This window comes from Schistocerca gregaria, chromosome X (genome assembly GCF_023897955.1).
Source record: "Schistocerca gregaria isolate iqSchGreg1 chromosome X, iqSchGreg1.2, whole genome shotgun sequence".
Taxonomy (NCBI): domain Eukaryota; kingdom Metazoa; phylum Arthropoda; class Insecta; order Orthoptera; family Acrididae; genus Schistocerca; species Schistocerca gregaria.
The window spans coordinates 47,854,979-47,880,871 of NC_064931.1; the positions used below are offsets into that span (position 1 = coordinate 47,854,979).

Genomic DNA, 25,893 nt, shown 5'->3' on the forward strand with positions numbered 1-25,893 from the left:
CCTTATCTCAAAACACTACATTTTGAGTCTTCTACCATGTGGGTAACTTTGAAGGTACAGGTTTTGGATGCTATGTTCACATAAAACATTTTCCATGAAACATTTGTTATGTATGAAAATCTTTTGAAGAACACTCGTTAGTAGTATTTAGCAGACAGCAACACACTTAAACAGTAATCTAAGTATGTATAAAAATCTTCTCTACCTGTAAATTGTCGTGTATTTGACAATACCCAGAGTAAGATCAAGAACAAATAAAACTTTCTTCTAAACTATTGTTAACACTCACAAAATGGCAAAAGCAACATCTACAAGAATTTTTTCTTACATTTGAACATGTAGTGCACATCCAGAACAATGATATTATACAGAATTTAACTCACATGTGTACCAGTACCTGTTTCATATGCATAACAGATGGGTCACATTCATAGTTGTCAAATGAACAAACCCTATATGTTCTGCAAATTATAACTGGAAAGGAACCCCCTTATAGACTGATATAGGTACGACACACAAATTGGGGATTCAAAATACCACTACAATAAAACAAGAGTGCAGAGAAACCGTTTATTAAACTCAAATGTCTTATACTGTCTTTACATAATTAAAAATGTTGAAATTTTTTTAACAATGTTAATCAGTATCAAAAAATATGAGATCTTCATTTCAGATGACAGATGTATTTTGGAGCAAAAGCTAGCACAGGATCTGTAAAACTTCACCATTAACATAGCACCTCACAGAGTCACTGAAAGGCTTTGACTACATATGACACAACAAAAGGTACATTAGAAACTTTATTCAAGCTAGTTCTACTACCAAAAAATATCTATTGCTTCTTACTAACAGTTATGTGCTGTACAGATACTGAAGCTCACTGATACATGAAATGATAAATTAATAATTACACTCAGAATAAGAATGTTGCAGAATTTTATTCATTACATCTATACAAGTCAACAAAATAATTACAGTTGCTGCATACATATCTAAGTTGATTTTGTGCTTTGTATTTTTCTATGAAATAACTGTAAAATTACAGAACATATAACAACCTGTAAAATGTTGGTAAGAATGTATTTCATAGGTTTTCCACAATGCTAAACTAAATTATCTGCAAAAGCAGTACCAGCCAGAGGGAGTGACTAATATATGTTGATTAAAGCATATACTTACACAATTAAGTCTCTCCAAACATAATCACATAAAAATAGGATCAAAGTATCTTCTCAGATTTATATTCTGTCAGGCCTTTTCATCAGCTCAACAATAATGGAAAGTAAAGCTACATACCTACATACTACAGTAAAATTGCATAAGTGTGGATGAAATTACATAAACACACAGCTCACGTATGTTTAATACATAACTAGGTTCCAAATTTAATCCATATTTGTGTATAAATATGCACACACTTCCACATGCACCAGAAATACAACACGAGTTCCAAGAACAAAATCCATACTAATTATTATAACAAACATGACCTATACTATCACCAAAGAAAATATTCATTTACCACACAAACATTTCTGGTTGTCATGTGCCATCAACAAAATAGCCAAATATTTCACTGATGATGTTATAGTAACACATTGTCAACACATACAAACACTTAACAATATGATAAAACAGAAGGTAAAACAAAAGTTGAAACTCTATTAAAAAGCAGGCATACAAATACTCACAGTAACTCAGTCATTTGGGTATGATTAACATTCATTTCAAATGGAAACAATGCACTGACTTCAACACCCTCTCCCTCAAGCAGCAATCCTGATTATATATGTGATAATGTCAAATGTTACATCCACAATAATTCTTTAGAAGTTTTACCCATCAATTTATCGTATTCATTTCCTTTCATGGACAATATTAAAAGTTTCAGAGTCCATTTGGGACTTTCATCAATCATATGCACTATAGAGAATGAAGTAAATGATACATGGAATACTGATGACAACAAATGAGTCTTTCAAACTAGACTTTGCTGTATTTGCCAAATAGACAGTTTTTGTTTGTGTTTCAAAAACAAAAAATGAAATGTAAAAAAAATACAAATAATTTACCAGTTCCTATACTGGAAGCAAAATATCAAGTGACAGATTGCCACCAGTGACAGCGATATTCCAACTCTTACAGCTCCATTTGGGAATACTCACAAATATCTACTTCAATTGTTGCCAAATAACATATAATGATTATGGTTTCATTCGTGATGATCTGGCAGCAGTTCTACACATATTTTAGTATAGTGGAAAAAATTTCTCAGCACAAGCAACATTAGGCCAACCTCTTCCTGAATTTCTGCACAATCTGATGATCATTTAAAACTTTTCAATTCCAATATACCTAGGTCACTTAATGAAGTTCCATTCATCAGCATCAGCTCTTTTTTGTTTGTTTCCTACAGCTGCCTGCAGACAATTAATCTGAAACGTTCATACAAAGTTCCACATGACAAGATTGCTGATTACACTCCTTACAAAGTGAAACTTTAATAATTTCCCCACTATATCCTTTGCAAACCAGCCTCCTTTTCCAACTTTTGATGAAATTAAATACATCAATAACCTCCTTGCTGTCTGTTTCCAGATAAATATGCTTTTATTACCTACTGTATGCCATACAATGCTGTTCCTCCTTTAAATTAACATGATTTCACAAATAAACCTTTTCTCTTAGATTACATCTGAATCTGCAGTCGACTGCATGCTATACTGAAACTTCCCAACATATTTAACACTGTGTGGTGGACTAAGATTAACCTAGTGCAAACATGACAAAAAAAAGGGGGAAGGGGGGAGAGGGCAAGGGTTAATGTTTGGATCTTTGACTGGAACATAATCTTCAACTATCAGGAAGTTTCCTCCCTTTGTTCTATTCCAGAAACAACCTTTCCTACTACCACATATCAATCTATACTTCTCCTATGATTATGTTCCAGTATTTTCTCATTTCTAGTTGTCAAGGAAACTGAAGATTTAGTGTGAAAAAAATGCTGTGACACAAGAATACATAATCACGAATTCTTTATTCATTCTTCAATTAAGGAAGATCTTACATCTTCAGTCCTATTTTTTATTCCCTCCCCCCACAACAATTCATTATTTTCTAACAAAACTGAATATCTGTGTTTACTGCCTTAGTTGTATAGTTCTGAAACCGATCAGGAATCAACATTCAGCAGCTACAAAATTTAGCAGATGGGAATAAACAAAACAAGAATACACCATCCTGTATGAGACCTTCAAAATTTTGCAGTTCTGGACAAATCCAACAAACAACAAATGGAAACACTCAAGTTATGTATTAAACTAACTAACTTACGAGATTAAACTAAGTGATGCTCCAAATTATGTAGAGCACTATGTTCTGAAGGAAAAACATAACTACAGACTGAGGAATGTGAGATTAGTGGTATTTTTCATGACTTTTAAAGCATGCCGAGAAGCCAATACTTTAACCACTGGCATGAAGAAGTTTCCAGCACATTAATCACTTAGTTCATTGCATTCTAACAATTACCGCTCCATTACTGAATTAAGTACAGGTGTTTACTATTCACTTGTTAAAAACAATTCTTTATCTGATGTACATACAGAATAAAAGCAGCCGAACTAATTTTAGTTTTCCACACACCTTTATTTTGTTACAATATGCTGGAACATAATGTGATTTTATCAGTCAATCCATTTTTTTAAATCAAAGTAGTATGTGTGATATTACTTATGATTCTGGAAGCCATATCTTTGCCTTGAAGACTTCATGTGACATTATCATGCATTTCAATTTTGTGTTACTCAAGATTCACAAAAATATAATTTTTTTTTTTTTTTTTTAAGAGCATCATTGTGTACCTACCCTGCAAAAGAATACTTTTAACACTGGAACAAAGTGTGTGCCATCCTGTGGGCTACAGCTTCACAAATGAGATGTTTGGCAAACACACAGTGATGATTCTGCACCAGTGAATTATGTACAAGATGAAATAACAATATGTCTGTTACATTACACCATACTCTCAACATTACTCTAGACATCTGTCTGAACCATCTAACATGTTCTAATTGCTGTTCCACGAGGCTGACAACACACAACAGCTAAGATAAGATGATGACTATTCCATGGCAGTGAAAAGAATCTTTACCTATCATGAAAACTTTCAACTTAGCAAGACGAGTGGTCACACAAAATAAAAAATATTAAAATGTGACAAGATGTCTCATATTGAAGGAATGATAACCAACAAACTCCCACTCCATTGGTTCAGCTTTAATTGGGGGCTGGGGGGGGGGGGGGGGGTGGAGCATGATTATGTGACAGCAAAAAATAGGACAGTTTTTATATATAAATATTTTAATAATATTGGAAAGAATTCTTTTAATGTTGGTTAATTAGAAGACAATGCATACAATATGTTTTCATAACAAAATTATCAGTACAAGGTATCTGCACACTGTTTTAACAAATGTAGCCACCACAAATTTAGGATTTAGAGGAGAGGCCACTTCTGACACAGGAGCATTCATTAGAGAGTTTCCATTATTAATTTTCTGCGTTGGATACCCAGTCAGTCAATGAAGCTTGCATAAATGGATTTTTGTAAAACTCAAATATTCTCTGTAATAGATTATTTACCTTGTCCATATGAGATATGCCACTCCTTTTAATTTGAGATTCCACATTACATTCCATTCCATGTCTAATTGCTGGCAGAACCACAGTTCCAATTATATATGGATGAATATTAACATATCAGTTAAGCCACACCTAGTTTCTGCTTCTGCACAATAATTGCATGTGTAACTCCCCTTATCCAGAAAAACAGCCCAACAAAATGGACAAAAAAGTAATAAGCCAAGCTCAATTTTCATTTTGTTGTTCAATATTCCCTTAACTGGAGACTTAAATTACTTCTTGAGAAGGAAGAACACACATACCAAATGTTTCTAAAGGAAACGAAAAACAAAAATGATATTTTCTAAGCTGCTCTAAGACAAAATTTACACTCCATGATTTTACAATTCAATTCTTAAAAAGGCATCTATATCACTCTACACAAAATGTGTGTGTATATACACACACACACTTGTTAAATTACAGAACATTATCAAGTTTGTTGCACAATATTCCAATTTCCCAAGTATTTCTTGGAAAATACTAATTAGTTATAATCAGCCTTTAACACAGATTAATAAACTTTAATCACAATAAAATATACATAAACAATTTTATGGCCAAATCAGGCACTGAGGAGGAGGGTGTACAACGACTAGTAGCAACATTCTGTGTGTCAGTCACCTTGCTCCAATTTTTACCAAGTGGCACTAGCGTATTCCTGACTTCGAGTGAGCAATCAGCCACTGCAGAGTTATATCAATGTTGTCTTTCTCCTTACAAGATATTGAGTAACAGCAAATTTCACGGTCTTGGATCGCCGACAAGTTCCTTTAAAACAGAGAAGTTACAAATAAATGACAAAATGTAGCAAAAAAATTGTGGCTATAAAAACTACTACATCTCCCACTCACTCAAGTGGGGCCCCAAACGTTTCTTCACTTGGTAAAAGTATAATTATTCAAATTATGGTAACACTGCAAAGCTGTACTTCGGTAATGGAACAAAGGGATACTTCAATTGACACACTCCTGTACAGCTAATTGGCTTGATGGTCTTTGGTCATCCTTTACAGATAATTTGTATAACTTATTAAATGTCACATACCATGCATCATTTGTACTGAATCCTAGAATAACCAAGGTTTATTCCATAGGAACAGTTGTGGATAGCAACTGTAGTACACTTCAAAAAGTTAAACGAATTCGGCAATCAGTTTCAAATCCAAACTGCACTTTTAATAGCAGCATTAAAATTATTGGGATGGATGTAAGTGATGAGAACACGTTTTCTGGGCAAGAAATAAAGAGTTTATCAGTATGTTGTAGCTAATCCTGAAGTATAACTGTTTTAAATTTAATGATGAAAGCATACCTCCAAAATGACGGACTTAGCATGGGAAGCTACATTTCTGGTGTGCTGGCCAATATTTTTATCAGTTATATTGAAAATAAGTTTTTCACTGAAAATCCCAGTTTAACAAAAAAGATAGTATGTTACTTCAGATATGTTGGCAATAAGCTATTGTTAGCCAAAGGTAACAATAATGTTGTTAATGCCGGCGAGAGTGGCCATGCGGTTCTAGGCTCTGGAACTGCGTGACCACTACGGTCGCAGGTTTGAATCGTGCCTCGGGCATGGATGTGTGTGATGTCCTTAGGTTAGTTAGGTTTAAGTAGTTCTATGTTCTAGGGGACTGATGACCACAGCAGTTAAGTCCCATAGTGCTCAGAGCCATTTGAACCAATGTTGTTAATGAAATCGTCATCAAGTTCAATGATTTACATGATAAAATCAAGTTTACATGTGAAGTTGAAACTAATGTTTCCATAAATTTTTTAGATTTGAATATCTGGAGTGAAAATAGGAAACATAGTTCTGGGATCTTCAGGAAATTTTTCAATTTTGCTATTAATTGCCTATGCAAGGTCCCACTCTCACATGCAGAGCAAAAAATAGAGTTAGATACCAGTAAATACATAGCCAAAGTGAATGAATATCCTCCATATTATGTAAATAAAATTTGTAGAAAAATTGGAACAAAAAACCAATAAGATTTAAGACCTGGTACTAGCAATAGACCATAAGACAGCTACAGTAAATACATTTGTTTAACATACTACAGAAAAATTAGTACAAGATTAGCATCAGTATTTAGGAAACATAAAATAGTGACTACAGTCTCAACTACAAATAACTTTGGGCATATTTTAATGAACAGTGTTGCTACAAAATGTATTTATCATGAATCAGGTGTGCAAAAAATAAAATGTTTAGACTATGTTGCACATTATATTGGGCACGATGTGGTTGGGTGGAGGAAGGACCAAAGTACACGGGTATCAGCCCCTGCAACCTTGGATTAACTAAAGCTGATAAAATCCCATATTAGAAGAGGGAACTAAAATGTCCATAAAATGATAAACTATTGACATGTAATGAAGGAAAAGGACAGAAGAAGAGGTGAGGGAAAGAAAGTGACTAATGACAGGGGTGTGAAGGAAGAAGCGCAGGAGACAAGAGAGACGCCCAAGACATAACAGACCCCATAAGGAAAGGAGTGGGAAGAGAGAGGGCCAAGGTGAACCACCACTCCCAGTTGAAGCCAATCCAGTTGGGGCGAATGGGGGAGCAAGAGGGCCTGCCATCCCCTCCACTCACCAATAAGGTGGACGATTCCTCCCTTAAATAAAGCGATAAAAATCCCCATCACGAATAAAACGTAAAACAAGATCTGTCGCTGTGTTAGTGTCAGCCAACACCAGGGGTAGTGAGCCTGGAAAGCTAAAAGTCCATCACAGTGTGGCCAAGTTGGGGCAGTCCAATAAGATGTGAGCCACAGTCAACACTGATCCACAACGACAGAGAGGGAGGTCCTCACGACAGAGGAGATGACTGCGAGCCAGCCAAGTACGGCTGATGCGGAGCCGGCATAGGATGACAGAGGCCTTATGAGAGGCCCGCAAGGAGGACTGCCACGGAGTTGTAGAATCCTTAATCACCCTGAGCTTGTTCGGCAAAGAAAGAGTGTGCCATTCTGCATCCCAAAGGCCCAAAACCTGACAACATAATGCCGAGCGAAGGTCTATTTCCAGAATGCCAATAGCAAGAGATGGCCTGGTAGTAGCTAATTTAGCCAGTTGATCAACAAATTCATTGCCAGGAATCCCAACATGGGCTGGGGTCCAAATGAAAACCACCAAGCATCCACGTTGAGCAAGAAGAGAAAGGGAGTCCTGGATAGCGATGACCAATGGGTGGTGAGAGAAGCACTGACCGATAGCGTGCAAACCACTCAATGAGTCACTACAGATAGTGAAGGGTAGTCCTGAGCAGGAGTGGATATGGCCCAGTGCGGGCAAGATGGCTACCAATTCTGCAGTAAAAACACTAAAGCCATCTGGCAAGGAACGAAGTTCCGTGTGTCGCGCATAGGTGTAAGCAAAACCGGTGCGGCCAGCAACCATGGAGCCATCAGTATAGATGACTTCTGAACCCAGAAAGGAACTGAGGAGACAGGAGAACTGGCGGTGAAGAGCCAACAGAGGGACAGAATCCTTTGAATCGATTGAGAGATCAAGACAGAGCTGCGGCCAAGAGATGCACCATGGAGGGGTACGTGCGGAGAAAGCAGGCGGTAAAGGGAATTGCTGAGCTTGGGAAAGAGCAACTGAATTTCGGACAGCCATGGTAAGCCCACATCGTTGCCGCTGCTGTGGCAGGGTGATCTCCGTGTCTGGATAAAGGAGACCGTAATTTGGGTGCTTTGGGGTGCACGGAATGCGGAGCGCGTAAGATATCAGCTCGCGCGAAACTCGCAGTGGTGGAATCCCCACCTCTGTGACAGGGCTAAGTACAGGGTTAGTCCAGAAGGCACCAGTCGCAACTCAGACCCCACAGTGGTGGATGGGGTCTAGTATCTGCAATGTCGAAGGCGACGCAGAACCATAGACAGGACTTCCATAGTCTAAACGAGACTGTACTAATGCTTGACAGAATCACAGAACAGAGCAATCTGCACCCCCAGGTGGTACTGCACAGACACCTGTGAACATTGAGATGGGACCAGCACATCCTCTTCAGCTGGTGAAGATGAGGGAGCCATGTCAACCAGGCATTGAAGACTAGACCCAAGAAGCGATGGGTGTCCACTACTTCAAACGGCTGGCCATCGAGCAACAGGTCTGGATGGGGTTGGACTGTAAGGCGACAGCAGAAATGCACGACACACGACTTGGCCGCCGAAAACTGAAAGCCATGGGGGAGAGCCAACGAGTGCGCCCGGCAGATTGCCCCCTGTAGATGGCGTTCTGCAGCACCTATTACGGAGGAAGTGACATAGATACAAAAATCGTCGGTATACAAGAAGGGAGCCACTGTCGGTCCAACAGCTTTCACCAGACCATTAATGGCTACATCTACAGCTACATGATTACTCTGCAATTCACATTTAAGTGCTTGGCAGAGGGTTCATCCAACCACAATCATACTATCTGCCTACCATTCCACCCCCGAACAACGCACGGGAAAAACGAGCTTTGATTTCTCTTATTTTATTTTGATGATCATTCCTACCTATGTAGGTTGGGCTCAACAAAATATTTTTGCATTTGGAAGAGAAAGTTGGTGACTGAAATTTCGTAAATAGATCTCGCCGTGACAAAACAACTCGCATATCATATCTGCCACGCTCTCTCCCCTATTACGTGATAATACAAACGAGCTGCCCTTTTTTGCACCCTTTCGATGTCCTCCATCAATCCCACCAGGTAAGGATACCACACCGCACAACAATATTCTAACAGAGGATGAACGAGTGTTGTGTAAGCTGTCTCTTTAGTGGTCTTGTTGCATCTTCTAAGTGTCCTGCCAATGAAACGCAACCTTTGGCTAGCCTTCCCCACAATATTATCTATGTGGTCTTTCCAACTGAAGTTGTTCGTAATTTTTACACCCAGGTACTTAGTTGAATTGACAGCCTTGAGAATTGTACTATTTATCGAGTAATTGAATTCCAACGGATTTCTTTTGGAACTCATGTGGGTCACCTCACACTTTTCGTTATTTAGCGTCAACTGCCACCTGCTACACCGTACAACAATCTTTTCTAAATCACTTTGCAACTGATACTGGTCTTCGGATGACCTTGCTAGACGGTAAATTACAGCATCATCTGCGAACAACCTAAGAGAACTGCTCAGATTGTCACCCAGGTCATTTATATAGATCAGGAACAGCAGAGGTCCCAGGACGCTTCCCTGGGGAACACCTGATATCACTTCAGTTTTACTCGATGATTTGCCGTCTATTACGACAACCTACGACCTTCGTGACAGGAAATCACGAATCCAGTCGCACAACTGAGACGATACCCCATAGGCCCGCAGCTTGATTAGAAGTCGCTTGTGAGGAACGGTGTCAAAAGCTTTCCGGAAATCTAGAAATACGGAATCAACTCGAGATCCCCTGTCGATAGCGGCCATTACTTCATGCGAATAAACAGCTAGCTGCGTTGCACAAGAGCGATGTTTTCTGAAGCCATGCTGATTACGTATCAACAGATCGTTCCCTTCGAGGTGATTCATAATGTTTGAATACAGTATATGCTCCAAAACCCTACTGCAAACCGACGTCAATGATACAGGTCTGTAGTTCGATGGATTACTGATACTACTCTTTTTAATCACTGGTGCGACCTGCACTATTTTCCAATCTGTAGGTACAGATCTATCGGTGAGTGAGCGGTTTTTATATGAGTGCTAAGTAGGGAGCTATTGTATCAGCGTAATCTGAAAGGAACCTAATCGGTATACAATCTGGATCTGAAGACTTGCCCGTATCAAGCAATTTGAGTTGCTTCGCAACCCCTAAGGTATCTACTTCTAAGAAACTCATGCTAGCAGCTGTTCGTGTTACAAGTTCTGGAATATGCCATTTGTCTTCCCTGGTGAAGGAATTTCAGAAAACTGCGTTCAATAACTCCGCTTTAGCGGCACAGTCGTTGGTAACAGTACTATCGGCACTGCGCAGCGAAGGTATTGACTGCGTTTTGCCGCTTGTGTACTTTACATACAACCAGAATTTCTTCGGATTTTCTACCAAATTTCGAGACAAAAAGAGGGGCGCTCAGGACGGAACCCTGTGGAACCCAATTTTCTTGCCAATGGGAAGTGCCGTAGGAGGAGCCAACTTGAACCCAAAAAGAGCGACAAGAAAGGAAGTTACAGATAAAAACTGGCGGAGCACCACAAAGGCCCCATTCGTGAAGGGTGGTGAGGCTGTGGTAGTGCCAGCTGGTGTCACGGGCTTTATGCAGATCAAAGAAGACTGCAAGGAGGTGTTGCTTATGGGCAAAAGTCGACCAGATAGACTCCAGGTGGACGAAGTTATGCACCGTAGAGCGGCCACAGCGAAAACCACTGAGTCGATGAGAAAAGGTTGCGGGATTCAAGGATCAAAAACCGCCACCGACTCACTTGTTCAAGGAGCTTGCAGAGGGTGTTGGTGAGGCTAATTGGACAGTAGCTATCCAACTGAAGAGGTGGCTTCCCTGGCTTCAAAACCGGAACAACAATGCTTTCCTGCCACAGCGTAGGAAAGACTCCATCACTCCACAGACTGTTGAAGAGGGTCTGTATACGATGGTGGCCGTAATTGTTGGAGCATTTGGTTATGTATCCGATCCGGTCCAGGAGCCATGTCGGGACAGACAATGAGGGCACTGGCGAATTCCCACTCGCTGAATGGGACATTATAGGGCTCCAGGCAGTGAGAAACAAAAGACAAAGGCAGTCATTCTGAGTGCTCTTTCAGGAGAAGGAACATGGGCAGATACTGATCTGATGCCGAAGCTTGAGTAAAGTGTTGAATGAAATTTTGTGTTACAATGTTCAGATTGGCAAGGACAACACCATGCACAGAAATTCCTTCAAGCCCGGTGGGAGGACAGTTGCCAAAAATTCGCCTGAGTTTCGCCCAGACTTGTGAAGAAGGGGTGTAGTCCTATGGCAGCTACATATCGTTCCCAGCAAATGCCTTTCTGAAATTTGATTTGGTAGTGGGCCCGGGTGCGGAGTCGTTTGAAGACCAAAAGAAGAGCAGTCGAAGGGTGCCGCTTGAAGTGTTGAAGAGCACGGCGGCAGTCTTTTATGGCTGAAGTAATTTCCGGAGTCCACCAAGGGACCATTTTCTGATGGGGAGAACCTGAGGAAGAAGGGCCTGCTGAAAGGATGGCAGCAGTCCAAGTCTGTGTAGATTCACCAACACTGTCATCTGGGAATACAGGGGGGATGGGAGCAGAGAAGGCACCCCAATCACCCTTATATATGGCCCACCTGGGAGGGTGACGGAGCAAGATAGACTGAAGGAAGGTCAAAACAATTGGGTAATGGTCGCTGTCACGAAAGTCATCGTGGACACCCCACTGAATGGAGGGAAAAAGGCCAGGACTGCAGATGGAGAGGTCAACGGTAGAGAAAGTGCCGTGCGCTACACTAAAGTGTGTGGGAGCACCTGTGTTTAATAAACAGAGGTCAAGCAATACCAGAAAAGCTTCAACTGTCCTGCCCAGGGCAGTAATAGTATGACTATTCCAAAGAGGGTTGTGGGCATTAAAGCCCCCTAGTAGCAAGAAGGGAGAAGGGAGTTGTTGAAGAAGGGTGGTTAAAGCAAGGGATGTGGGCAGCCTGTCAGTTGAGAGGTAGAGATTACAGATTGTGATTGGAGTGGCCAGATGGACTCTGATAGCAATGGCTTCCAGAGTGGTATGGAGGGGAACCCATTTACTAACAATGTCCTTGTGGACGAAGGGACAAATACCACCAGAAGCCTGCAAGGGGCCAATTTGGTTCTGACAGGAAGCGTGGAACCTACAAAGGGCAGATGAGTAAGAATTGACAAAATGCATCCCATGGAGTGCAATACAAGCAGCAGACTACAAGGAAAGAAGGGGACTCTAATCTGGAAGGTGACGCAAATATCCATTAAAATGCCACTAAAGGATTCTCAAGCCAGAGTCCAAATGGGAAGCTAATGGACCGGAATCTGCCACGCCGCTAATTCGCCATCCGTCACTGATAATGATTGGGTAATATCCAAATAGGTGGGGTCAGACTTGGTTCATTGACTGGAGAAGGGGAAAGCCGCACCTCAGGGGGTACCAGAGGGGCCTTGCCTGTGTTCTTGTGTTTCTGCTTCTTCTCTTGGGAAGTAAGAGAAGAGCACACTTCAGTGAGGGCGGCCACAGAATTACATTAGGTAATCTTGGCGCCCACCTCCCGCAGATCGCGCAGCCGATGTGGAGCAGCAGATTTCTTCTCAGCACCCCCCTGAAAAGCAGAGTCCAGGGAGGGAGCTTCAGTACCGGTGGCAGCCGAAGGAGGGGAGCACTTTTCCAGCAGGGGAGGGGGAGCAGCTCCTGAAGGGCTGCATATGGGTACTCACAGGGAGGGGGAAGGGGTGTGGGAGGGGGAGGGGGGGGGGGGAGGAGGGGGAGGAGGAGGAGGAGGAGGAGGAGGAGGAGGCGGCTAAAGGCATGGGGTGAATGGGGTGGGGCTGGGAAGAGGAGGGGGTAGGAGGGGGAATGAACATAACTGAAGCAAAAGTAGAAGTCATAGACACAGGATAGAGCCAGTCATACTTCTGACGAGCATCAGTGTACGTAAGCCGATCTAAGGCTTTGTACTCTTGAATCATTCTTTCTTTCACAAACACCAGGCATGCAGGCACTCCCCTCACAGAGGGGGTGCCCACAGTCACCGCAGAGGGAATCAATGGTGCAGCAGGAAGACGTGTCCAAAACTTAAGCATTTAAAGCACCTGATCGGTGGTGGGATATAAGGTTTTACATCACACCGATACACCATTACCTTGACCTCCTCGAAGGCCAGGATAAAAGCGCCCGTAGCGGTGCCATCGTTTGGAGAGCCTCGCTGCACACACAGGATAAAACCAACCCCTCGACGCTTGAGGTTAGCACAGAGCTCCTCATCAGTTTGGAGAAGAAGATCCCAGTGGAAAATAATGCCCTGTACCGATTTCGAAGAGTGACGGGGCAAGACAGAAACTAGGACGTCACCGAGACGGTCACAAGCATTCAGGGCATTAGATTGGGCAGCAAAGCACCGGACCCCAATTTACTCATCGATTGCACTTCGTCATACTTATCTTCAATTGCCTCCATGAAAAACATATGCTCGGTCATGACAAAACTTCCATCACCCATCCTGGTACAAACCAGGTACCAATGGAAAGGTTTCAAACCAAGCCGGCGAGCTCGACCATCCTCCCGAGGGTGGCCAGGGAGATGAAGGCCGAAGGATCAGAAGAAGGAGTGTCACGTCTGCTACCAATCTTAGAGACGGCCACAGAATGGCCAGGATGGTGAAGCTTTTGCCACTTCAGGCACAAGACGTCCACCCTAGTACCATCCATTCCTGCCAGGGGCTCGCCCCACGGGCGCCACCCAGCCACGGCAAGGGCCGTCACACTGCGACCATTGCCGGGAGTTCTGAGGCCCCAAAGTGACGAGCATCGACTCCTGGGCATACACGAGTCATTAACAGCTCAGGTACTAGCAGTGTGATCCCTGTGGTTTCAGGGGGCTCAGCCAAGTGGATACTTAACAAGCCCCAAGACACAGACTGGCTACTGTGCTGGTGACCTAGCAGGAGGGGGCCAGGGCGCAAAGGGAGAGGGGAGGGGGGAGAGGAACCTGCACCGTGGAAGGTAGGTAGAGAGTTCCTCCCCAAATGGATCACACTGAATGGAAAATTTGGGAAATGGAGGTCAAACCCCAAAGGGACTAAAAACTCAGAATACGAGATGGAAACAACAAACTAAACAATAGCACAGACCAAAAACAAAGCCAGGAGGATAGCCAGGTCAACATAAAGAAGTCCACTAAGAGGGGAAAAAGAGGGGGGCAGAGACAAAGGAACAAGGATAGTGACAGAGAAGAACAGGGATGGTAATGCAGCCTGGAAAGGAAAGGAGGCTGCAACAGCTCGGGGCCCCGTGCACACCACACACGTACCCACAAAAGGACTGTGGGCCCCCTGGGGGTTTTGGCACGAGGGAGAACACTAAACTCTGTTTGGTGAACATGTGGCATTGGATAGACGAGATATAGATGAAAAATATAAATGTCCACATAACAGAGTGGACTTAGTGTTCTGTCCTTAAGGTCATACACGGCATTGCTCCACCGAGCTGAAAAAAAGGCAGATTTGTGGACCTCCTGGAGGAAAGAGAGAATTTCTTCAGTCTGCAGTCTTCTCCTATGAACTACTCAATGCTGTGGTGATGAGAAACAGCCTTTTTTGTGAGCCTTTCAATTGCCATTTACTTTGTGGCAGATGTCACTACCCAGTAGGATGTAAAATGCCTAACAGTTCCCTTTATATGACACCACCTGGCAATTCACCATGTGAGAACAAAATTTGTTATTACTTGTGGGTGTTGTTCATCTTCTAACTTTTGCTATTATCTTGCTTGTTAATGTCCTTTAGCAGTAACTGCACCAAATACATTTGAATTGAGCTATTAGTTGAAATCTTTTCTTCTCTACAGCTAAAGCACTGCAATTCAAACGATGTTTTAGTGAGTTAATTTTCCACTAACTCAATGCTCCAGCTTTTTAACAATTGATAATCTTTATGACAACACTGTTTATATTGATAGTGGTCATTTGGTTTTCGTTTTTTTAAATTTTAATATCAAAGTAATACAAAAAAATTGTACTGGTAACTGTGTCAGGGTTATAGATGGCGTTACTCTACCCGTATGACAAGCTGTGGCTGCTTGCACTGATCTGTGAACAATAGCCTTAGTTTGACAATGTAAATCAAAGTCTTACAGTAATGTGTTGTCACAAGCCTGATGAGACTATGACTTGGTTTAAACATATGTTGCCTAATTTTGTTATTACAATTTTACAATGTGAATTTAATTTACATCTTTTAATTGCTGATTCTTGTATATTTTCTTGTATTTTTGAATCACTGAAGACTACTACCCAATAGCTAAAATCTAGATCTGCAATATAAATACAGACTGTATTTGTGACTGACTGCTGAATTCCTTTTTATTTTTTGTAATCATAGATTACACTCAGAGTTGGAATATAACGGAATACCTGGAACAAAATTATCTTCTCCACACAAACCAGCCTGGACTGTGAGAACACCAACCATACAAGACAACTCACACTCTTGGCAAAAGAGCAATGGCCTAAAGTTAGTAGTAATCAGGTCCATTATGTGTTTCCAGACATCTGGAAAGCTATCAATTTGGTATGAAAGCAAATGTATACTAAAGAAAATTGACTGGATGTGATTGGACTGTAAAATTTGTTTACTGGTAAAATATAACTTGTTATCTTCGATTTTATGTCATTTAGAGGCACTGACATAACTTTAGATGTTAACACAGTACACATGAATACATTTTCTATTGACCTCAAAAATCCTGGACTGGTTTAACAACATATTTTAAAAATAATAGCCACATCACAATGACTACTTACAATGTGACCAAGAAATTACATGAACTATGTAAAATGAGGTTTATCAATTCTGAAGACACATTGTTTTAGTATACATGATGAAGGAAAAAAATGCTGCAATTGGGATCAGCATATGATTCCTCATACCAACTCAAGACAAAAGTGTATCTAGCAAAACCTAGTCCCACCAATAGGTTTAACAGAAACCAGATTTTAATTAATGAGGCTATGGCAACACTAACTGCATGCTGTGTGATCAAGAGCAAGTAACATGAACTCCGCACTGTGCTCCACCTGTATCATTTGCTCAGTGAGACAAGGGAATGCCGTTGGGAAAAGATATGCAGATCTGCCAATGTTTGAGTCGTGTTCATGCCAATGCACACAATTGTATCCATTTTACACCTCCACAATATGGTATCTAGTGTATTTCTTTCTGTTACTGTTACTTTTATTTAAACATTAAGACATAACATGAACTTCTTACAGACATAAATGACCACTTTGTTTCATACATGACACAAATAAAGCCAACAAAAATACTAGTGGCTACATTATCATCATCTGTGTTCATGAAGTACAAAAAACACAACAATTAGGCAACACTAGATTACACTTTATACTGCGCACACAATAATTCCTTTCTGTACATTTGATACCCAAGCATATCTTCACAGAGCCAGTATAATCATGTACGAGCAACAGTCACTTTAGAGAGGACATTCAATGCGACCACCTTGTATTTGCTAACACTTCCCCGTTACTGGATCACACTTTCTGACCCCAAAAAATACACCTGCAGCCAACATTGCCAAAGCTGCGTGCACATAAGCTATCAGGTCATTTACATCCGTGGATGGAGCACTATAAATTTGTTCCTTCCAGTTTCACCACAAACAAAAATCTAGTGAAGGTCCAGGAAATGTCAAGGCTAGAACACTGGACCTCCACAACCAATCCATGTCCCTGTAAACACTTCATTTAAACAGTTATTTGTATTCATTTCAAAGTGTGAAGGGGCACCATCATGTTGAAACCATAATTGTCACTGAATACCATGTGGAACATTTTCCAGTCATCAGGCAAGGTATTGCAAAGAAATGTACAGTACAGCCCATAAGCATTCCTCCCACATTTACAGCCCACAGATTTATGCCAAAGTGTGCCACATTCACAGGTAACACGTGGGTCATGTTCTGAGCAATAATGGCTGTTGTGGAGGTTGAAAATGCCTTCACGAGTGAAGCTTATTCGTTAGTTGGTATCACATGATTTATTGAGTGTTCGTCACCTTCTACTTGGTGCAAAAGCCATTCACAAAACTGTATTCATCAAATGCAGTATTCTGGCTGCTGGTGTTGAGTTAATGTGTAATGGTACGCAAATACTTCTTCATTGTACAACACACACTTCAATAACCATTGGCTCTGAGCACTATGGGACTTAACATCCGAGGTCGTCAGTCCCCTAGAACTTAGAACTACTTAAACCTAACTTAACCTAAGGACATCACATCACACAACACCCAGTCATCACGAGGCAGAGAAAATCCCTGACCCCGCTGGGAATCGAACCCAGGAACCTGGGCGTGGGAAGCGAGAACGCTACCGCACGACCACGAGCTGCGGACTCAATAACCATTCTTTGAGATATCTGGAACTGCACTGCTATATCACAGGTACTTCGCCGAGATGATTGGTGAAGGTTTTCAAGAATTACATCCTCTGATGAGTACGCCTAGTCCTCCGGTGACTTATGTCCATTACGTTTGGGCAAAGATAACCGTTTCCTGAGGGTACGCGAAGGAACTTGCCCCCTTCTTGCAGCGGTGTACTGTAGGTCTCTAGAAGAGCGTAGCATTCCAAAGATTAGAAAAGGGCACAGGTCATCCCCGTTTTCAAGAAGGGATGCCGAACTGATGTGCAGAACTATAGACCTATATCTGTAACATCGATCAGTTGTAGAATTTTGGAACACATATTATGTTCGAGTGTAATGACTCTTCTGGAGACTAGAAATCTACTCTGTAGGAATCAGCATGGGTTTCGAAAAAGACCATCGTGTGAAACCCAGTTCACACTATTCGTCCACGAGACTCAGAGGGCCATAGATACGGGTTCCCAGGAAGAAGCCATGTTTCTTGACTTCTGCAAGGCATTCGATACAGTTCCCCCTAGTCATTTTATGAACAAAGTAAGAGCATACGGACTATCAGACCAATTGTGTGATTGGATTGAAGTGTTCCTAGATAACAGAATGCAGCATGTCATTCTCAATGGAGATAAGTCTTCCGAAGTAAGAGTGATTTCAGGTGCGCCATAGGGGAGTGTCGTAGGACCGTTGCTATTTACAATGTACATAAATGACCTTGTGGATAACATCGGAAGTTCACTGTGGCTTTTTGTGGATGATGCTGTGGTATATAGAGAGATTGTAACAATGCAAAGTTGTACTGAAATGCAGGAGGATCTGCAGCGTATTGACGCATGGTGCAGGGAATGGCAATTGAATCTCAATGTAGACAAGTGTAATGTGTTGCGAATACATAGAAAGGTAGATCTCTTATCATTTAGCTACAAAATAGCAGGTCAGCAACTGGAAGCAGTTAATTCCGTAAATTATCTGGGAGTATGCATTAGGAGCGATTTTAAATGGAATGATCATATAAAGTTGATCGTCGGTAAAGTGGATGCCAGACAGATTCATTGGAAGAATCCTAAGGAAATGCAATCCGAAAACAAAGGAAGTAGGTTACAGTACACTTGTTCGCCCACTGCTTGAATGTTGCTCACCAGTGTGGGATCCGTACCATATAGGGTTGATAGAAGAGAGAAGATCCAACGGAGAGCACTGCGCTTCGTTACAGGATCATTTAGTCATCGCGAAAGCATTACGGAGATGATAGATAAACTGCAGTGGAAGACTCTGCAGGAGAGACGTTCAGTAGCTCGGTACGGGTTTTGTTGAAGTTTTGAGAACATACCTTCACCGAGGAGTCAAGCAGTATATTGCTCCTTCCTACGTACATCTCGCGAAGAGACGATGAGGACAAAATCAGAGATATTAGAGCCCGCAAAGAGGCATACCGACAATCATTCTTTCCACGAGCAATACGAGACTGGAATAGAAGGGAGAACCAATAGAGGTACTGAAAGTACTCTGCCACACACCGTCAGGTGGCTCGCGGAGTATGAATGTAGATGTAGATATTTTAAATAGCATGCACACAAATTATTTTACTAGGACCTATGTAAAGTTTTTTTGCTCAGGATAAAAACAGAACACACAGTTCTTTTAAGATAATTTCCCACATTGTGTAATGTTTCCCAACATCTGGGCATATAAAGATCATCATAAATGGTACAATTACAAGATCTCCTAGTAAACATTTTCCTTCTGGCTGTTACTGAACCTGGTATACTCATCACAGAGTCGACTGCAACATTTCAGCAAAATATGTTTGTTACGAAGTGTGCGCCAGGTCCATGACATGGAGATGAAACAGGTTCTTCTGCTACAATAAAATTTCTTAACTGGGAGAAGGTACAATTTTGTTTCTTTTGGCCACATACATTGTCTCCTGGTGAACCAGGAATGCATTAGTGGTGCCCATCACAAACAATTGAAAGCACAATTTCTTTCTCCAACTGGACTACGATTTGTGACTTCGTAGGCTTTCCCGGCGTAATAAGTCTTGAAAATCTCTTCGGGTTTGCTGCCGGATCCTAAAATCAACTTGACTCGATATTTCGGCGATCCAACTGGTCGCCATCTTCAGGAGAATGCTACTTGCTGATGAGTCCCGCTGAGAACTAACGCCTGGCTGCAAAACGACGTCCTATATAGCCCACCGTGCAGTACACGGCACGTGCGCCGCCCGTCACAGTTGCTGCCCTCCAAGACAGGGAAGGGGCGCCGCCCCTGGTAGAACTTTGCGGCAACGATATATCGCACTCATGGTCGCACCGAAGAACGTTCAATTTTGATGCGGGATAGTACCGGATTCCACGTCCTGCTAAGAGGAAACCCATTGTCTCTATTGATTAAATTATCCGCCAACCTAATTTCAATTGCCTCTTTATAAACACTATTCCAAAAACTGGAAATGTTGGCAACTACCACCGTTTCGTCATATTTCATGCCGTGTCCCTCATTTAAACAGTGTTCTGCTACTGCCGATTTTTCCGGCTGTTGTAGCCTCGTATGGCGTCGGTGTTCCACACACCTGTCATGAACTGTGCGAATCGAACGACCAATGTAAGTTTTCCCACACTGACACGGAATTTTATATACACCGGGTTTCCTAAGCCCCAGATCATCTTTTACAGAGCCAAGTAGTGCCCTAATCTTAGAAGGCGGTCGGACCACACTTTTGATGTTAAAATTCCTTAAAATTCGTCCAATCTTAAACGATATACCTCCTGCATAGGGAAGAAAGGCCACCGATCCATGTTCCTCTTCATGCACCTCCAGAGATGGTCCAAACTCCATAGCCCGAGGAATCTTCTTCTCGGAGTATCCATTATCCTTAAAAACAGCCATCAAATGCAGATACCGATCTGTGTGCGTCGGCTTTCGGTGAACACTGAGTCCCAAAGTACCAGCTGGTTTTTTATAAACCATAACGTCTACAAGTTGTCATCCACCCTACCAACGCAGTGGCGTCCTCAGGACTTTGGTACGGAGAGCATATGCCATTTCCGACGCGGACAGCTTAACCCAAGAACTTGCGCATTTGATGGCTGTTTTTAAGGATAATGGATACTCCGAGAAGCAGATTCGTCGGGCTATGGAGTTTGGACCATCTCTGGAGGTGCATGAAGAGGAACATGGATCGGTGGCCTTTCTTCCCTATGCAGGAGGTATATCGTTTAAGATTGGACGAATTTTAAGGAATTTTAACATCAAAAGTGTGTTCCGACCGCCTTCTAAGATTAGGGCACTACTTGGCTCTGTAAAAGATGATCTGGGGCTTAGGAAACCCGGTGTATATAAAATTCCGTGTCAGTGTGGGAAAACTTACATTGGTCGTTCGATTCGCACAGTTCATGACAGGTGTGTGGAACACCGACGCCATACGAGGCTACAACAGCCGGAAAAATCGGCAGTAGCAGAACACTGTTTAAATGAGGGACACGGCATGAAATATGACGAAACGGTGGTAGTTGCCAACATTTCCAGTTTTTGGAATAGTGTTTATAAAGAGGCAATTGAAATTAGGTTGGCGGATAATTTAATCAATAGAGACAATGGGTTTCCTCTTAGCAGGACATGGAATCCGGTACTATCCCGCATCAAAATTGAACGTTCTCCGGTGCGACCATGAGTGCGATATATCGTTGCCGCAAAGTTCTACCAGGGGCGGCGCCCTTCCCTGTCTTGGAGGGCAGCAACTGTGACGGGCGGCGCACGCGCTGTGTACTGCACGGTGGGCTATATAGGACGTCGTTTTGCAGCCAGGCGTTAGTTCTCAGCGGGACTCATCAGCAAGCAGCATTCTCCTGAAGATGGCGACCAGTTGGATCGCCGAAATATCAAGTCAAGTTAATTTTAGGATCCGGCAGCAAACCCAAAGAGATTTTCATGGACTACGATTTGTTGTAAAGATGATTAGCAATCATTTGATCCAATTTATCAATTTGTACTTCACTGTCATTAAAGTTCACAATCACAAAGCTGCACATTTCACGAACAGAACTGTCAGACAGAGGGAAGAAAATTATTGTTTGGGGGGGATTTCAATGTAGGTTTTCTGAAAGTCTGATAGAAAGCTGGACCTTGAAACATTACTTGTTCTTTCAATTTGACGCCAGTTACTGATTTTCCTACTCTGGTTGAGCAGGTAAGCAGCACTACAACAGATAATGTATTTATAGACCCAGATACATTTATTCAAATAATTTTTTTCCTGTTAGGAATGGTCTGTCTGATCATGATGCACAGCTAGTTGCAGCATATGACATAGCTCCATACATAATGCAAAACAGTCTTTCAAAATAGGGCATTCGATTAATGATTTAATAGTTGCAAATTTTAGAAAAAGCTTGCACAGTTAGAGTGGGAACAGGTGACACTAATTTGAAATTTAATCTCTTTCATGATGCCTTTGTGAGTATATTTGAAAACAGTTTCCCTAAGAAAATGGTAAAACATAATTGTAAAAAAACAATAAAATAATTTAAAGCTAGTGCACTGTATTAAGAAAAGTTATTAACGAGTCCAGATGTATGAGCACTATGTCTGAGATTAACATCTCTGCTAATAAAATTAAAACAATTTGGAATATGGTTAAAAGGGAAACAGGGCAACTGAGAGAACATGAAGACTGTATTTCTATCAAAATCGATGAAAAGTTTATTAACAAAAAGTCAAAAGTAGAAAATATTTTTAATAATTATTTTTTAAATGTTGTAGAGAAAATGCAAGGCTGCATATGGAAGACAATACTTATTTAATTTGATAAAACTGAAATTCAAAGCTACCTCTCCTACTGTAAGTAGGAAAAATAGTAAATTCACTCAAATGTAAAGGCTCATATTGAATTTATGGTATTTCCAACAGCGTACTAAAAGCTTGTTCCCAATAGATCAATAGCATTCTCAGCCACACGTGTAGCAGTTCACTGAAACTGGTCATTTTTCTGGACAGACTGAAATATGTTGTTATTAAACCATTGCATAAAAAGAATGATAGGTCTGATGCTGACAACTACCGCCCAATCTTACTTCTGACAGCTTTATCCAAAATTCTTGAAAAGTAATGCATTCCAGAGTAGTAGTAGTTGTTTTCAGTCCTGAGACTGGTTTGATGCAGCTCTCCATGCTACCCTATCCTGTGCAAGCTGCTTCATCTCCCAGTACTTACTGCAACCTACGTCCTTCTGAATAAGCTTAGAGTATTCATCTCTTGGTATCCCTCTATGATTTTTACCCTCCACACTGCCCTCCAATGCTAAATTTGTGATCCCTTGATGCCTCCGAACATGTCCTACCAACCAGTCTATTCTTCTTGTCAAGTTGTGCCACAAACTCTTCTTCTCCCCAATTCTACTCAATACCTCCTCATTAGTTATGTGATCTACCCATCTAATCTTCAGCATTCTTCTGTAGCACCACATTTCGAAAGCTTCTATTCTCTTCTTGCCCAAACTATTTATCGTTCACGTTTCACTTCCATACATGGCTACACTCCATACAAACACTTTCAGAAACGGCTTCCTGACACTTAAATCTGTACTCAATGTTAACGAATTTCTCTTCTCCAGAAACGCTTTTTTTGACAATGCCAGTCTACATTTTATGTCCCCTCTACTTCGACCATCATCAGTTATTTTGCTCCCCAAATAGCAAAACTCCTTTACTACTTTAAGTGTCTCATTTCCTAATCTAAGTCCCAGAGCATCACCAGACTTAATTCGGCTACATTCCATTATGTTTGTCTTGCTTTTGTTGATGTTCATCTTATATCCTCCTTTCAAGACACTGTCCATTCCATTCAACTGCTCTTCCAAGTGCTTTGCTGTCTCTGACAGAATTACAATGTCATCAGTGAACCTCAAAGTTTTTATTTCTTTTCCATGGATTTTAATGCCTACTCCGAATTTTTCTTTTGTTTCCTTTACTGCTTGCTCAATATACAGATTGAATAACATCGGGGAGAGGCTACAACCCTGTCTTACTCCCTTCCCAACCACTGCTTCCCTTTCATGTCCCTCGACTCTTACAACTGCCATCTGGTTTCTGTACAAATTGTAAATACCCTTTCGCTCCCTGTATTTTACCCCTGCCACCTTTAGAATTTGAAAGAGAGTATTCCAATCAACATTGTCAAAAGCTTTCTCTAAGTCTACAAATTCTAGAATCGTAGGTTTGCCTTTCCTTAATCTTTCTTCTAAGATAAGTCGAAGGTCAGTATTGCCTCACGTGTTCCAATATTTCTACGGAACCCAAACTGATCTTCCCCAAGGTTAGCTTCTACTAGTTTTTCCATTCGTCTTTAAAGAATTCGCGTTAGTATTTTACAGCTGTGGCTTATTAAACTGCTTTCTTTGGGATTGGAATTATTATATTCTTCTTGAGCTTCACAAATTTGTAAAAATGGAGTACTAACAAAATGCCAGTTTGGTTTTCAGGAAGGCTTTTCAACAGAAAATGTTATACATGCCTTCACTGATAAAAATATTTAATTTTCTGAATAACTGAAAATCACCCATTGGGATATTCTGTGATCTCTCAAAGGCTTTCAACTGTGTGAATTGTGAAATTCTTCTACATAAGCTTAACTATTGTGGTATGAGTGGGACAGTGCACAAATTGTTTAGTTCACATTTAACTGGAAGTATGCAGAAGGTTGAAGCTGACAGTACAAATAGTCTGTAAAAATCAAGCGTGTCCTTTAAATGAGTAAGTAACAAGAATGGTGGCGCGTAAGGTTCAGTCTCGAGTCCCTTGCCACTCAATATTCATAGAGATGCAAAGCTAGTTCTTTTTGCTGATGATACAAGTATAATAATTGCACCGAACAAACAAGAATTATTTGAGGAAACTGTAAATAGTGTCTTTCAGAAAACTATTAAGCAGTTACTTTCAATAAATTTCAAGAAAAAAAACAGTATATACAAGTCTATACAATAAATGGTATAACATCAATGATACACATAGACTTTGAACAGAAGTGTGTTGCTAAGGCAGAATATTCAAAATTTCTGGATGTGTGCACTGATGAGAAATTGAATTGAAGGAAACACATTTATGATCAGCTGAAACAATTAGGTTCAACTACTTATGCTATTAGGGTCATTGCAAATTTTGGTGATAAATATATCAGTTAATTCGCCTACTATGCTCATTTTCATTCACTGCTGTCATATGGCATATTTTGGGGTAATTCATCAGCATTACAGAAAGTATTCATTGCACAAAAGTGTGTAACCTGAGTAACAGCTGGAGCCAACCTAAAATCGCCTTGCAGACATTTATTTAAGGAACTTGGGGTATTCGCAGTACCTTTGCAATATGTATATTCACTTATGAAATTTGTTATTAATAACCCATTTCAGTTCAAAAAACAACAGCGAAGTGCATAGCTATAACACTAAAAGGAACGATGTTCTTCACTCTTCTGGGTTGAATCTGACATTGGCACAGAAAGGGGGTGAAAATTGCTGCCACAAAAATTGGTCATTTGCCAAATAGGATTAAAAGTCTGACTGATACCCAATCAGCATTTAAAATCAAGTTAAAAGAATTTCTGAATGACAACCCCCCTCCTATACAACAGACGAATTTTTACATATGAAGTAGTAACTAAAAATGAAAGAAACAAAAAGAAAATTATATTGCATAAAGGAAAGTTATCTTCCACATCATTACAAAATGTCATACTCATGATCTATGGGACAAGTATTAATGTAGTGTAATGTAATGCAAGTGATGATATGAACAAAAGATCATTCAGAATTCAAAAACAAGGTGGTATCTCTTTGCAAATGACACTTCCTTGCACAATCTAGCAAATTCCCAACAGAAGTTAGAAAGCACAAAGCCAACACAGAACACAAGACAGACCCAGGTGTTGCCTGTTGCAGTGAGTGCACAGCCGTTATTCTCAGGCACTATACACAATGTGTTGGCGACTTAGTGAATAGTACTATTTATAATCTCTTACATCTTGCAGATGACTGTTTACCCATTAAGGAAACTGGAAGATCAGGGTGTAAAGTTCTGTTGATTTCGAGATCATCAGAATTGGAGCTGATTCTCTAACTG

At 41.0% G+C, this 25,893-nt stretch overlaps 1 protein-coding gene across 1 annotated transcript in view; it reads right to left on the reverse strand.

Moving 5' to 3' along the window:
• Positions 1-556: 556 nt before the first annotated feature.
• Positions 557-25,893, reverse strand: part of LOC126299486 (ADP-ribosylation factor-like protein 8B-A) — a 51,507-nt gene continuing 26,170 nt past the window's right edge. Inside the window, exon 4 of the mRNA XM_049991425.1 lies at positions 557-5,454. Coding sequence (XP_049847382.1) covers positions 5,334-5,454 — 121 coding nt within the window. The 3' untranslated portion in view covers positions 557-5,333. The remainder of the gene's footprint in view (positions 5,455-25,893) is intronic.